Source organism: Cheilinus undulatus, linkage group 9, assembly GCF_018320785.1.
Source record: "Cheilinus undulatus linkage group 9, ASM1832078v1, whole genome shotgun sequence".
NCBI lineage: Eukaryota > Metazoa > Chordata > Actinopteri > Labriformes > Labridae > Cheilinus > Cheilinus undulatus.
In genome coordinates, this window is record NC_054873.1 from 46,886,296 (window position 1) to 46,901,485 (window position 15,190).

Sequence of the window (15,190 nt, forward strand, 5' to 3'; positions counted from 1 at the left end):
AAGCTCAAGTCTGTTTACCAAGGGTTGGCTGCTTGATGCAAGAATGGCAGCTGCGCTTTTACAGGCACCTGTGGGCTTTCCTGGGCCTGATCCAGCTCACCGCATACTGGGTGTCCAGGACCCGGTGGGCTGGTCCAGACACCAAGGGCAGCTGCATGATTCATGGAGCAGTCAGCTGGTAGGATACCTGGAGAGATGGGGCATAGGCCTGGCTCAGGCCTGGATGATAGCCATTGGAAGACCAGAGCAGTATAGGACGAAAGTTGATAAGGTGAAGTGCCAAACCGGCAAATTCTCTCATGCCTGGCCTGACCTACTTTTGTGTCCCAGATGCAGCAGGCAGGATTTAAAAAAACCTCCATCTGAAGCCCAGACAAGTGGTGTCACACAGCGCTCATGCTCAGCAGATGCCTGTCTAGTCTTGTTTGTTGTGACGGGAAATCAATCTCTTGGCTCAGCTCAGTAGAGCAGGTTGTTTGGCTACCGAACTGCTCTTCAATTTGGAACTTGTGCAAATTTTTCCTCATCAGCAAAAAGAGATGTCTCTTTATGCCCATATAAGGGCATGAGACTGCAGAGATGTATGCAAACACAGAAGACACAGGAGTAATAAGAGAAATAGTTAGATGTCAGAAATGTCCAAATTGAAATAAACTGTAAAAACAATCACAGATTGGACTCCAAGAATAGGTGCTTTACAGATGACGTCATGTCTGTGCACACTTTGGCCCACGGGCCATAGTTTGGGCTCCACTGAATTATATCATCGTGGGAAGAAACTTTGTTTTCCCACCCACCTCAAATAAATATTTTGTTTGATCTTGGAGTTTATAGACTGATTTATTTCAAGCTCAGTCTCATTTTTCTCATCACAAGTTTTTGTTGAAAACAGACTGTTTGCGTTTTTTTTTTTTTTTTTTTTTTGAAGATTTATTTTGGGTAGTTTTTCCCTGTACATCCATCTGATACACAATAAATTTATCATGAATGATTTTATCCTTTTAAATCTTATAGGATAGAAGCCATATATTTTCCTTTCATAAACATAATAAATGTAGACTGATGAGTGGATTTATTTGTGTTTTATTCACAGGTAGAGAGTGGGGGAGTGAAGAGGTGCCATCATGCCTCAACAGAAGGACATAGTGAAGATAGCCATCCAGATGCCGGGGGCTTATCCCCAGCTCATTCAACTGGACCAGGTAAAGTACACATGCATGCACATGACTGCAGATATCTCATATATTTATTCAATTATTTAAATCCCTGTTTTTAAACTGCTTCTGAATTGCACTTAACCAGTGGCAGCCTTGGGCTACAGAAACCTAACCATGAGTTTTGTGTAATTTGAACAGTTTTGTCTCTTTCTCTTGAGACCACTGTTGGATGAAAATATGACTGAAGATCTGTAGATTTTTAAAGCTGAAGTACTTTTTGATTCAATCAATCATGAATATAATAAAGACCACCTTGTTATGTTTTGAAAAAGGTATCCAAAAGTGTAGAAAAATGTTTTAAAATTTTAAAGAAATGTAGAAAACAGTTAGAGTAATAGAAAGTTAGTCAATCTCTAAACTCTTATAAATATGGATGAATTGGTTCCTCTTCATGATACTATTTTAAAATAACATCCTCATAGAGTAATGTCATGTCATCACAGTCCCAGTTTTTGCTTTAGCTGACTTCTAAATTCTCCCACCAGTGACCCACCATGGGAAATTCTCATCTTTTAGGCAGCGCTTCCTCTCAGGCTGCTATAGTTGCTGATCTTGGTAAACCCAGAGTCCACAGTGGTGACCATAAACACAACCTCCGAAGGAGCTGTGCAGCTCGGGAACTCCCTGAGGCTGGTCACACTAAAATCTGTCACAGCAGTAAAGGCCACAACACTAAAAACTTTTACACATCCACAGAACATACCTGTCTGTGCCCGAAAGACTAAATCTAGGGACAACTTTGTGAAAAATATCTAATAAATAAGAGCATAACTCACAACAGACCTTAATACCAACAGGATTAAATGAGTTAAAGGAGTTGCTAAATGCAACTAGTCTACATATTACACACTTCACCTTTCATTACGAGGATTACTTGTTCAGTAAGGGTCATGTTAAACATCCTAAGATAACACCAATCAATTCAATAATTTATGACTAATCCACTATTAAAATAGGCTAATTTTTGATTGCAGCCTTATTATAAATATCTTGTATTGATAGGTAAAACATTGCCTGCAATGATGGCAGAAACTTTTTTGTCTTTCATCTCAACAACATTTCCTCTGTGTTTGGCACATTTGCTCATTTCATTTCCTGGTATATGTAGTGGCCATGATAGATTCTATCCCTCCATTTTTCACAACTTACATCACATCACTCATGACTTCTTGCAGTTTCTCAAGAGATGGGGAAGGGGTGTGCTGCATGTGTGAATGTGTGATTGTGTCTTCATGTGGAGCTTCAGTTTTCCTTGCTCTGTTATGCTCAGTGGTAAGGTAAAAATGCAGAAGGGGACAGCAAATATCAAACCATTGTGGTATCAATCAGTGCTGCACATTTAATCCAAAAATTGCAATGTGCACACTGTGCAAATGCATAATTGCATAAGGCTGCAATTATTTATGTATTTTTTAGTGTTTGAAACGTTAACAAAAACACTTACACAGTACCTTTATCTCCAAACTTTGATTTTGTTTTTAGAAAATATGAAGTTATTTTGAAAGCAGTACTGTGAAAGCTTCTGTTATTTAATGCTACTTTATATTTGTATCTTTTGAGTTGAGAAATACAGTCTTTAAAACAATCATTATTTCCTGCATGTTCCTTGATAACCAAGCAAGTAGACTCATGATAGCATTTATGCATAACATCATCATTACAATTGCAATATTGCCCACAGTAAAAGTATTTGCACATTATTACCACACCCTGCAGTGCTAGCTCTAAATACATTGTCTTGGGCATCCTATCAAACACTCTACAGTCTATGTATTTCTCAATCTAATGGCTGCACCCTTCACTATACCCATGTAAAGGCCAGTTTCATCACAACACTACGTCAAATGCTCCCTCATATGTGGTCAACAAAAGCATCCGTCTTTCCCTAGCCAACAAAGGGTCCATCCAGTACAGGCATAGTGGCCTTGTGCCTGAAACTTAAGCTGATATTTCCTCGTCTTTTTGTTGTAATAACCCTGAAATAAAAAACAGAATAACAGAGCATTTAGGAATTTTCATTCTGGACCTGAATGTCCTATCTCAACTCAAAATATTTAAATTTCACATCCCAACCAATCCTGGCACAGCCGTCTGCCTGCAACACCTCTGATTGGACGCCCTGGTTGGCTGGCTCTAATAACAGAGCATCCGCTGGGTCTACCACAGAGCCCAGAGACATTTTGATTGGTTGACCACGGGGCTGACCACTAATGAGCAGCATGGCTGAGAGTCAGACATGGAAGTAGTCTGGCTTTTATTTATGTACAAAGAGGGATCTGGGCACTGAGGGGAACATTGTTCAGAAAGCATTGGGGAGCGCTAGGATTTCCTCTCCTCAGCACACGAGGTTTGCAGCCAGACAGAATAGCTGTGGTACCGTAATCCCATAACAGCCCGTCATTACTGAAGCATGTGTCCAGTTCTCCCTGACTGAGAAAATACTCTGACTGTAGAGCCACTATCCTGTTCTTATGACCCATATATACTCAACAGGTGTGTAGGTTTAATTATGTGTGAATTAATCTGCATTTTTATACCATTTGTGCAAGTTTAAGTTGTTTTTTATTTTGTCTTTGTGCAGAAAAAGCCTCTGTCTGCTGTCATAAAGGAGGTGTGTGATGGGTAAGTCTATGACCTTGTTGCTCACTTTCTTTCATTTTATATCCTCTTTTAAACCATGCATCCATTTTCTGCTTTAATATAAATGTTTTTGCTCAATTATTTTTTTTAATTAAATCTTTTTCTGTTGCTCTTAATTGCGTTTCTGGGTGTTTTATGTTATTTAATTACTTTGTAAAGCACTTTGAATTGCAAAAGTGCATGAGCTGTCCTTACAAATATGATAGTTACCATTGTTGGGGCTAATATGCAACAAAGTAAGAGGCTAGATGTCAGAGGAAAGCAGTTTTTTGTATAAATATCCCCTTTGTTAAATTTTTGGAAGACATGACAAGGGCGGCATTAAGCTTGTGACACACAAGAAAGCCACTGTTGGAGAAAACTCAGATTAAATCTGGACTAGAGTTAACCAACACGTGGGAGACTCCAGGATCAAGTGGGAGAACGTTCTTTGGTCTGAAAAAAAAACGAAATGGAGCTTTTTAGCCATCAGACAAGAGGCAAAAGACTGCATGTCACCACGAACGCACCATCCCCACTGCAAAACATGGTGGTGGCAGCATCATGCTGTGGGGATGCTTCTCAGTAGTCAGCCCTGGAAGGCTTGTAAAAGTACACAGTAAAATTAATTTTGAAAAATATTAGAAAATCCTGGAGGACGATCTTATCTGTCTGCAAGAGAACTATGCCTTGGTGGAAGATTTATTTCCAGCAAGACAATGGCCCAAAGCATACAGCGAAAGCTACACAGAAATGGTTTATAGACAACAAGGTGAATGTTCTGGAGTGGCTGAGTCAAAGCCCCAGACCTCAATCCGATAGCGAACTTATGTCTAGACTTGAAAAGGGCAGTTCACGCTTGATCCCTGTGCAAACTGGCAGAGCTTGAGTGGTATTGCAAGAAAGATTGGAGTAAAATTACAGTGTCCAGATTAGGGCTGAACGATTTGCAAAAATAATCTAATTTCGATTTTTTTCCTGATATTGCAGTTGCGATTTAATATGCAATTATTATTAGATTACTTAACTTGCGCATTTTTCAACAAATTTAAGAAATAAATTAATATTATAACCTACATTCAGTCAGGAAAACTCATCATACATATTACCATGTCATTGCAAAATGGATATAGCCTACAGTTTTACTTGGCAGAGATAGCTCAGCAGCATGCTTTGACTTTCCATTGAGCACATGGCTAGAAATCCCCATATGGGTGGACACATAAATGACAATGTGTATTAAAAAAATGACATTATTTCAGAAGCAATTAATCCATAGAAGCATGAATCTGAATATGAGGATGCAACAATCTTTAAGCTATAAAGGAGGCGGCTGGGGTGGAGTAGGTAAAGCTTCTTAAGCTGCTGCAAGAAATGAATGTATTGCACTGCTACTTTTACATATTTCAAGTTTAAGAAATATTGCAACTGATGCGATTTGTAAATTGCAGCAGGCCATATTGCAATTTAATCTAATTTGCGATTAATTGCCCAGCCCTAGTCCAGATGTGAGAGCTGTGATTGCAGCCAAAGATGACTCTACTTAATACAGACTATAGGAGGTCAATATTTATGCAGTTGCTTATTTTACATTACCTGTGTTTTAGTTTATTTGCTATTACTTTGTAGAAATCTGTTTTCACTTTGACATTAAAGAGACTTTTTTGTCAAAAGGCCAAATTATGCTGACATAGACATAAAATCCATAAAAGGGTAAAACATCCAGTGTGGTGAATAATGTTTCCTCATCTTGTCCTGTTTTATCAATCAACTGTGTGTATTAGTATGTAGTCTAAAATAAGTTTGTGTGTTTTTCTGTGTAGCTGGAATCTCCCGGGTCCTGATAACTACGCTCTTCAGTATGCTGACGGAGTCCAGACTTACATCACTGAATCAGTGAGTCACTTCTCTGCTCAGATCAATGTAAATATCTCTCTGTACCAGGAAGCTTCAGTAAATGTCAGGGAACATCTTGAAGATGTTAACTAACAGACATGAGTCAGCTCTTTAAGCTTTCTCTTTAAAAAGAGAACATCGTAAATCCAAGAAGTTCAAGGTCGGCATAAATCACAATTTCGTCATAGCTCTTTTGCTTTTGTGGGCAGTTTTTCTCAACATTTGCTATAAATGAAGACAGGATTTCAGATGAAGCCAGCTGTAGAGGCTGTCGTCAGTGTTGTTGATGTGTGAGACCAAATGAAAAAACAGAGAACAGGGAGCGAGAAAGAAAAGGCCCAAAATCCCAAAGTCTACCCTTGTGTCTTTAATGCAGTTAGGTGTGACTTAAAGAAATGAGATCTGCAAATAAATTATAAGGAAAATTGTCCAGCCTTTAGATGATAATTATGTGTCTTTATGCAAACTATAAAATGACAAAAGCAAGACTTTTTAATGTAAAATCGGACTAAAAAATAACAAACTCAACAAATGTCCTCTAAATATTAACAAGTGATTCACTACGTTGTCGGATAAACTTTACTGTGGCTGTTTCTATCATGTTCATGCTAAATTTACTAACATGAAGGGTTTTTTTCTATTGTCTACTGCTTTTAAACACACTGATTTCTAGACATTTAGGGGGTCTTGGCAACAACTTCTTTTATAATGTTTGTAAGGAATTCTGGGTAAGCCCCCCAGGAAAGTCTGCAGACATGCACAGTCAAAGAAAGTGTGTAAATTGTTGTTGAAAAGTCGACATCAGGGCACTCTCGCAGTTGTGGGGAATGCAGCTCAAAGTCTGTGAGTCTATGGGTAAGAAGTTTGGGATTTAGCTGTGAAGCAGCTGGAACAACACTCAGCTTCTTGGCGTCAGGTGACCTTTAAAGGTTGCTACTGACAGCCCTTCCCCCTTTTCAGCTGAAGTCAGGTCTGCAGAAGACATTACGATTTCATTACAGAAAAAAAAGCACAGACTGTTGGAGACTGATTATTAATTTGAACAAAAAGCTGCTTTTTACAATGTGAAAACTAAAGATCTTCACTTCAAGATCTCTTACAGTGGAACAAAGAGGCTTGCTTTCAGATTTTTAGCTTAAAGTGAAACAGATGTTTCATTTTAAGAGAAGCTTCTTGATGAGTCTGAGAAATACTCCACTTTTCTCAGGGAGGGTTGTAATTGATGATGATTTCCTGCTCTCAGCAGCAGTCTGATCCCAGAAAGTCCTTGTAAAGAAGTGTTTTTCAAGTTATGAGTGTGGTGTTGTCCAACTTTTACTATCTGGTGTTTAAGCTGCACTTCAAATTTTTGTCTAAAAAGTTGTCATTGTCCTTTACACTGAAGCAACCAATACACCAGTACAAAGTCCTGAGACGTGGCGTCTTTACTGCAAATGCATGCAGCTGCTTCTATCACATGCTGCAGGAGACCTACATGATTTAAAATTCACCCCATGCGTTTTGTATTGCAATCAACTGCTACACTGTTGAGAAGCTGCTGAAATACATAACAACATAGGCCAGACTGGCAGGGTTTGGTGCCACTTTTTAGTTACTTTTCTCTCTTCTTAGGTCATAATACTGCATTTAAAGAAAACAGAAGTTTACTGTTAAGTAAATCAACCTTATTCAGTGCTAGTTTGACTAAAGGACTCCTGGGTGAAAGTCAACAAGTGAATGTGAATCTGCCTCACAACAATCACGGCAGACTGAGAGCTTCACCACTTTATTAACCCTCTGAGCCATTTGGTCTCGCCTGGACTTATTGTCTTAAAAAGCTTGTAAAACATCAACGCTGTGGTGCACAGTCAAGCTCTAAACATCATTTTATTCAGGGCAACCTTGGTTTAAGAGTATGTGTGTTGCAGTGATGTCACTTGGATTTTTTGAAAAGTTACTGGACTTAAAGACAAAAGAAAAACTAAACGGAAATGGAAAGTCAAAGATTTTTCTCCATGACACACAGCTAACAAAAATGACTAAGACTTATTTTTGCACAAACTTGTTCTCCTATATCTCTGGGACCAAAAAGAAGTGAAGAAATAATCATTCTGTGACCATTTCTTTTCTAAATATTCACATATTTACAGAAAAAGTCCTTGCACTTGTGCTGAACTGTTTCTGTCTGCAGAGACGCAGAGGGACACGCCACAGCCTCTCTCTGTCTCTTTCTCTACGTTATGAGCTACTCAGGCTGTTTTCTATCATGATCTGAGTGTAAAGACGTGCTCAGTTTGACAAAGCATGACGCATCTACAAACAGCCTGCCACTGGTTGTCACAACCCTTCACAAAGCATAAGCAGCAGAAACGACTGATTTAAAAATGGTTATAGAGATGTTCATTGTTGGCGTTACTGGTGTGGATTTAATCTTTAGATACTCCAGAAACTAAAAAACTTAAAAAAAAAAAAAGAAGTTACTGAAAAAACTTATGTAAGGGCTACAAAGACATGGATAGTGTCATTAGAAGAGCACAAAGCAGGCTGCAAGAGGAAAAAAATATAAGTAGCTATGATTTAAGGTAAAAAATTATTCAAGTTTGAATTACCTGTGTCTCTTTCTTGTCATATATAACAATGCTGGTCTCAGAGGTTTAAAGCTAGTAGATGCACAAACTCTACCCAGGGAAAACAGATGGTATCAAAAGAGTAACACATCTGCATAAAAACTGCATGTTTGGTTCAGTTTATTAGGATGCCTATTAGCTGCAGTCATTGACATGCCATCACCGTCTACATTACAGCGCTAACAGAACATCAGAGACATTACTGCAATGAAACAAAAGGACAGCGCCCGGACAAAAAACAACATTTTAAATTTAATTTTGTGCATTGTCCTTCAAATACAACAGTCAGAGTTTGGTGGTTTGTCTACATTTCAGCAGTGAAATGGTAGAGCTAAGTGTTAAAGTTCTATTCATTGCATGCTGTGGATTAACCTGAAAGACATGAAAATAATTAAGTACAAGGACAATTTAAATGTTTTTCCTGTGGCAGACTCCATAAATTGACTGTGGTTTATATCCCTGAGTGACTTGTGTTCTAGATTTAACTGTATTTGTTCACACGTTCACCTTAACAACAGGAAACTGAGAGGAGATGGGGGACTAGATGTGATGTAAGAAGAACAATGCAGAAATGACACTGACACTGTAACAACTATGTCTGTCTTTTCCTCAGTGCTTGGTGTGGTTTGACACCTAACAATATAAACAAGTGAAGAGTGTACTGGAGAACAGAAAACATAATGGAGCAGCTCGATTATGTGCATGGACATTTTACTGTCCATACTGTTTATGGTAATGGTGTTTGCAGAATCTAAACATTATTTTCACCTCCTGCTCACTTGTGTTGATTTTTTCCTGTTTATTACCACACTGGCTCACCCATTCTCACCTGGAAACCTAACTAGAGTGCTTGCACTCATCAAGTTTTAAAAAGTTCTTTGCATGTGGATAGATCAGAAAAATGGTGAGAGAGAGTGGGGGTCATCATGTGAGATTTAATGTTAGTTTCTGGGCCTTTTCTGCCTTTATTGGAGAGACAGGACAGTGGATAGAGTTGCATATTGGGGGTAAGAGTGTGGGGGATGTCATATGCTGGAAAGATGTCACCATGAAATACGATTTACTTCTGCCTTAATTAAAAGATAAACACTGAAAAAATCCTTCATGTCAACCTAACCCTCCCCTATGTGTTACTGATTAGTTGGATGCATATCCTAGCACCTGGGTTTAAGTTACTGCACTATCTCCACCTTCGATGGACCCAGGCCCCCTATATGCAGGCTCTAGCCCAGTGATACTCAACGCGTGGCTCGAGCCACATGTGGCTCTTTTGTAAGGATTTGTGGCTCTTCTCTGTCTAAATTTGAAGTATTATTCCCCAGGAAAACCATAAAAAAGGAGAAATTTGACCTCAGAATTATCCATTGCAATTTGTTTCCCACACTTATACAGTAGGCTTGAATTGTCAAACTTAATTGTCAATCTTAATTTTTTGTCTGTACATTTTCATTGCCCTTATTTGCCCTTTTTTGCCCTTTTTGCTACTTTAATCCCATTTTTGCCCTTTTTCACCAGTTTTTGCCTCTTTTATCCTGCTTTTCCAAGTTGCATTTTTCCCCTTTTTGCCCCTTTTTGCCCATTTAAGGTGCCTCTTGCCATTACATGTCACTTTTTCCCGTTTCCCCTGACCCTTTTCTGCTTTTTGTCAATTTTAGTAACTTTTTATTCATTTTTTCGCCATGTTTTTGCCGTTTTTTTTTCTTTTACCATTACTGCTACCTGTAAGTCTTTTTTTTGTCACGTCTCACCAACTTCTGCCACTTTCTCTCCACATTTTTTTGTCATTTTTCACACAGTCTTTGTCATTTTCTGCCTATTTTATCCCCGTTCACCTATTTTTGGCCACTTTTTGCAGCTTTTCCACCTATTTTGCCAGTTTAAACTTATTTCTATTGCCACTTTCACACTTTTCACCACTTAGATTGTGGCTCTTGCAAAGGTAGTTTTTGACAATTTGGCTTTTTGGTTGAGCAGGGTTGAGTAACACTGCTCTAGCCAATGCCGGTGCTACCTTCTCCACCACATGTCTCCCTATTAAACTATGTAGGCTGTGTAAAATAAAAACACTACCAATATTTGCAGATGCAAAGCCTAACTGTGCAGAAAAAAAGCATTACTAAGTGCATATAGGTGTTATGGAGTTCTGCTTTACAGATGTGTATAGAATGAAGATAACTGGGGATGCACAGAGATTTGCCCTGATACAGGGTCTTTGAAACTTTGGTGTGATTTAAGTGAAAGTCAAATGATAAAAATACCTGGTTCATTACTACAACAGCAAAGATGAAAGTCTTAAACCTCCTATATTGTGTAATTTCTTGTTTTAATGAACAGAAAAATTCAGGAGACTCATGCATGTTATCTGAATTTTAGTTTGATTTGCAAAACACATTCAGCAAGGCCGCTCTTAGATAACAAGGTTTCATTACCCTGCAGAACTGATATTATGGGTCTGACAAGTTATATTAAAAATACTAGTTCATGGCCATTCAGAAAAATAGTTGAAACTCTGACCTGATGGGTTTTACACCCACTTCTCACTTGATATAGATTTACAGTTTGCTTGTCTGTGAACGTGGCTTATGTATTTGTAACATAAAACTTCCTCTGTGCTGTGGTCTGACTCTAATTATGTATTTTTAAGTCCTTTTTCTCTCCTGCTGTCTGTGTTTGTGTGTTTGTTTGCTTGTTGTAGAACCGTCTGGACATCAAGAACGGCTGCATTCTGCGTCTGACCAAGGCACCGGTGAGTCTGAGTCGACCACACTCTCAGCCACCACGGTGCTACACTTCATTCTCCTCACATTCCTGCAGCGCTCTTACAGCTCAGTCCTTCAATTTTCACCCTGTGTGACTTACAGAATCAGCTGCAATGCTGAAAATTGAGGGTTTTTTGTGTAAAGGCATGTTTCTGTTTTTCTGTTTGTTTTGTTGATGCTTACAAACACAGGGTCGTTGTGCAGAAGATCTGTTCAAAGGCATCCAGAGTTCAGATGCAGGCGTGCGCTGCGATTCGCTGAAGGAGCTGGCGAGCGTTTCCACTGATGTCACATTTGCACAGGAGTTCATCAGCAGAGATGGACATCTCCTATTGGTCAAGATAGTAGAAGACTCTAATGAGTTAGTACTCTCTGTTTGTATGTCTGTGCATGTTTAACTCAGCTGGGGGGTGGAACCTTATCCTCAGATAGATGGGGAGTCACTGCACATTTATGGCCAAAAATATATATTTAGTCCTATTAAATGCAATTGATTTCAAACATATTTAAGAGAAAGAACTGAATGATCACAAGCACCAGACAGATATTAAATAAAAACATTCAAACTAAAGGGTGCAGTCACACTAGGCAATCTGTACCATGAGCCCCAAACTCCAGTCTTCCTTGGCTCTGACATGGATTGTAGATGTTGACTTCATGACAGTGAAATTGCTTACACATGCACACAAGCACAGGTGTGCAACTTGCACGTGATGTACAGCTGTTCCGACTTTTCCTCTTGACATTCATTTTAAACAAAGGTGTAGTGCGTTTGTGCTATATCAACGGATTTACCACCATGTGGTTGTTGTTTCACCATTGTGCTGACTCTGTCAGACTGTGCATCTTGTAAACTGCATATGCATATTGCAGTGTGATGATGCATCTGTGCTCAGGCCCTGTTTGGAGCTGTGTGAGTGCAGACAGGTGAGGAAAGGTTATGTGGGTAAGCATGCTTCAGGTACAGTGGGTTCAGTGTGATTTACACTGACGTGCATTTTTTTTGCCTGCTACGTTGGTCACTATAGGCAATCGCAAATCCATAAATTAATGCTGTGACTTGACCAACAGACGTGACAGACTGTGCGTAGGTATGCAATGAACCATTGTGACTGATTTTTAACGTTGGAAAGTACAGAGGAGGAACTAGACTACCCCGAACAAAAGACTGTAAACAAACACACTATGGGCTTATTTACTGTACAAAACTTTTATTTTTTCTCCCAAACTTGAATGATGCAGTTGCAGCTCAACATCACAGCTAATTAGCTGTGTTGTTGACATTGCTGGCTTTGCTACAGAAGATTTGGGGTTCACATCCTGATCAGAGAACAATGCGCATCCACCGTGGCAAGGTCCTCAGGGCCAATATGTACATCACTTTGGACAAAAGTGTCTGCTAAATGACATGGGAGCTTGATGCTAATACTAATGGCAGGCACTGACCAGGTTTCTTAAGTAGCCTACGTCTGCTGTTTCTCTCCAACAGTAGTGATCAGTCATGGTTGTCCCACTGTGACACATCATGAAGGCAGGGATTTTGGTGTCAGAGCTGGAAAACTTTTCCTCCGTCTCATAGTTTTGTCTGGCAGCACCAACTTTATTTCTCTTCGTAATAATAATAATAATAATAATAATAATAATAATAATAATACATTTTATTTATAAAGTGCTTTACAAAAAAGTCAAAGATGCTGTATAATAGTTAAAAGACAACCAAAAGACGGCATAACAGCCAAACAGACAACAAGCAGATGGTCAGGCAGCAGAAACAATCTTTAAAAGCCAGTTTAAAAAGGGGAGTTTTTGTTAGGGCTGGGCAATTAATCACAAATTAGAATAAATTGCAATATGACCTGCTGCAATTTTCAAATTGTAGAAGTTACAGTATTTATTTGACCTGAAATTTGTGTCAAAATACCAGTTTTAAACCTTTTTTTTTTTGCATCAGAGACACTACGCATTACATATGCAATCATTGTAGTGGCATATTTTCAGAATAGTGTACAAAAAAGACCTGTTTTCTTCTTTTTTTTGATGCCTTTCTTGTTGAATATAATAATTATACAAAAATTATAACTCTCTCTAATACAACAGTTCATATCCAATTTGCAAAATTAGTCAAAATCTAATATTGTGTTGGTTATAGTATGTAATGAATTATTGCTTGTTTTGGTTGGAAAATACATAGGATGAGAACTTCAGAAATAATTGCATATTAAATCGCAATTGTAATATTGGGTAAAAAATATCGCAATTAGATTATTTTCCCAAATTGTTCAGCCCTAAAAGTTAGCAGTGATTTGAATGTAGATGAGTCAGTACAGTCTTGGATATGTTTAGGGAGTGAGTTCCAGAGGGAGGGGGCAGCAATGGAGAAGGCTCTGTCCTCCCAGGTTTGGTGCTTGGTTCTTTTAGGTGGAGAGAAGAGATTGAGGTTTGAAAAGCGGAGATTACAGGAGGGGGTGTGATGGTGTCGGAGGTCTCATAACATGTTGTCTATTAAGATTTGTGACTGCTGGGCACACATTCTGTCAGGATGTCCTGAGGTGAAAATGTTCTGGGGGAATACCCCAGAACATTTTCAATTAAGTAGATGCTATTTCCTGTATTCTAGTGCATTTTAACACCATATTAGCACCAGTTAAACCAAACTGGTTTTGTGAGATATAATTCTGGCTCAATTTAGATCACAAAAGGGCCCAACATAAAAGTCATTGCAACAATAGTGTTTTGCCAACTGGGAGGGCACTTAAGCACGCATTTTTACCACTCAAGAGGGCAGTTTATCATGTTTTAACCAGCCAAGAGGGCAATTAAGTGTTTTTTTTCACCAAAGGGAGCAGTTTAGTGTGTTTTGCTAATGAGGAGGGTATTTAAACATGCCTTTTTGCCACCCAAGTGTGCAATTTATCATGTTTTAACCAGCCAAGGGGGCAGTTTAGTGTGTTTTTTTCCACCCAAGAGGGCAGTTTAGTGTGTTTTGCCAACCAGGAGGGCACTTTAGCATGCGTTTTGGCTCCCAAGAGGGCACTTTAGCATGTGTTTTGGCTCCAAAGAGGGCACTTAAGCACACGTTTTGGCTCTCAAGGGCACTTTGACATGCGTTTTGGCTCTCGAGGGCACTTTAGCATGTGTTTTGGCTCCCAAGAATGCACTTCAACACACGTTTTGGCTCCCAAGAGGGCACTTTAGGGTGCGTTTTTCAACAATTGGACCATGAGGGTGGGGGGCACCCCCCCCCCCCCATCTCTACTGCTCACTTCTGTTTTAAGTGTAGGAGTCTTTAAATGAAAAATAGACTAAATAATGTGTATTTACTGCCTTAGGACAAGCTGCCATTATAGTATACAACTTGCATGCACAAAATAATTTGCATATAATGAGTCTAGAACCTGCTTTATCTATCAATCTGTTGTCAAAATTACATTGAATAGTATGAAAATATTTGGTTTCAGACACAGCCTTTGTTCGCCATTTCTGAGAGGCTTTTGGAGACACTAAAGTTCTAGAGACTTGTCAGTTTATGAGCATTTTCTGCCTTAGTATTTGAATGAATTCCCTCTTGTTTATGACAGCTTATGTAGCTTAAATCATGACAGAAAATCTGCTGTTTTCTAAAGCTTCAGTGAATTTTCATTTCAAAGTATTAAGAAGTTTGACAGCCTTATTAAAAATACTGTATCTTTCTGTGTGTCCTTTAGGAGCAATGTGATAATGATCCACACACTGACAGGCTTCATGGAGCTGATGGATCATGGAATCGTTTCCTGGGAGAACCTGTCATCAGTCTTCATCAAGAAGGTGTCGTACCTGCAGCTCTCCGTCTGTTTTTTCTGACACAGATTCACATTGTTGCCTCTGCCTAACTCAGAACTCTCTCAATCATCTTGACTCTTTATTTCTCTCTCTGTATTTTTCTCTTTTCCCTCAGATTGCCGGCTTCGTCAACGCCAGGCCGACCGATGCGTCCATACAGCAGGTGTCCTTGGACATCCTGGAGAGCATGGTGCTGAGCAGTCATAGCCTCTTCCTGGCAGTCAAACAAGAAGTCACTATGGAGAGGCTCATCGCTCACCTGCAGGTGTAAGTA

At 39.1% G+C, this 15,190-nt stretch overlaps 1 protein-coding gene across 2 annotated transcripts in view; it reads left to right on the top strand.

Annotated features, from left to right (window-relative positions):
* The window catches only part of elmo3 (engulfment and cell motility 3), a 59,751-nt gene that overhangs the window by 22,109 nt on the left and 22,452 nt on the right, over positions 1 to 15,190 (top strand). For both annotated transcript variants that reach the window (XM_041796398.1, XM_041796399.1), the window contains exons 2-8: positions 1,094 to 1,202; positions 3,799 to 3,839; positions 5,660 to 5,732; positions 11,034 to 11,084; positions 11,289 to 11,458; positions 14,802 to 14,901; positions 15,032 to 15,183. In XM_041796398.1, coding sequence (XP_041652332.1) covers positions 1,125 to 1,202; positions 3,799 to 3,839; positions 5,660 to 5,732; positions 11,034 to 11,084; positions 11,289 to 11,458; positions 14,802 to 14,901; positions 15,032 to 15,183 — 665 coding nt within the window. In that variant the 5' untranslated portion in view covers positions 1,094 to 1,124. The remainder of the gene's footprint in view (positions 1 to 1,093; positions 1,203 to 3,798; positions 3,840 to 5,659; positions 5,733 to 11,033; positions 11,085 to 11,288; positions 11,459 to 14,801; positions 14,902 to 15,031; positions 15,184 to 15,190) is intronic.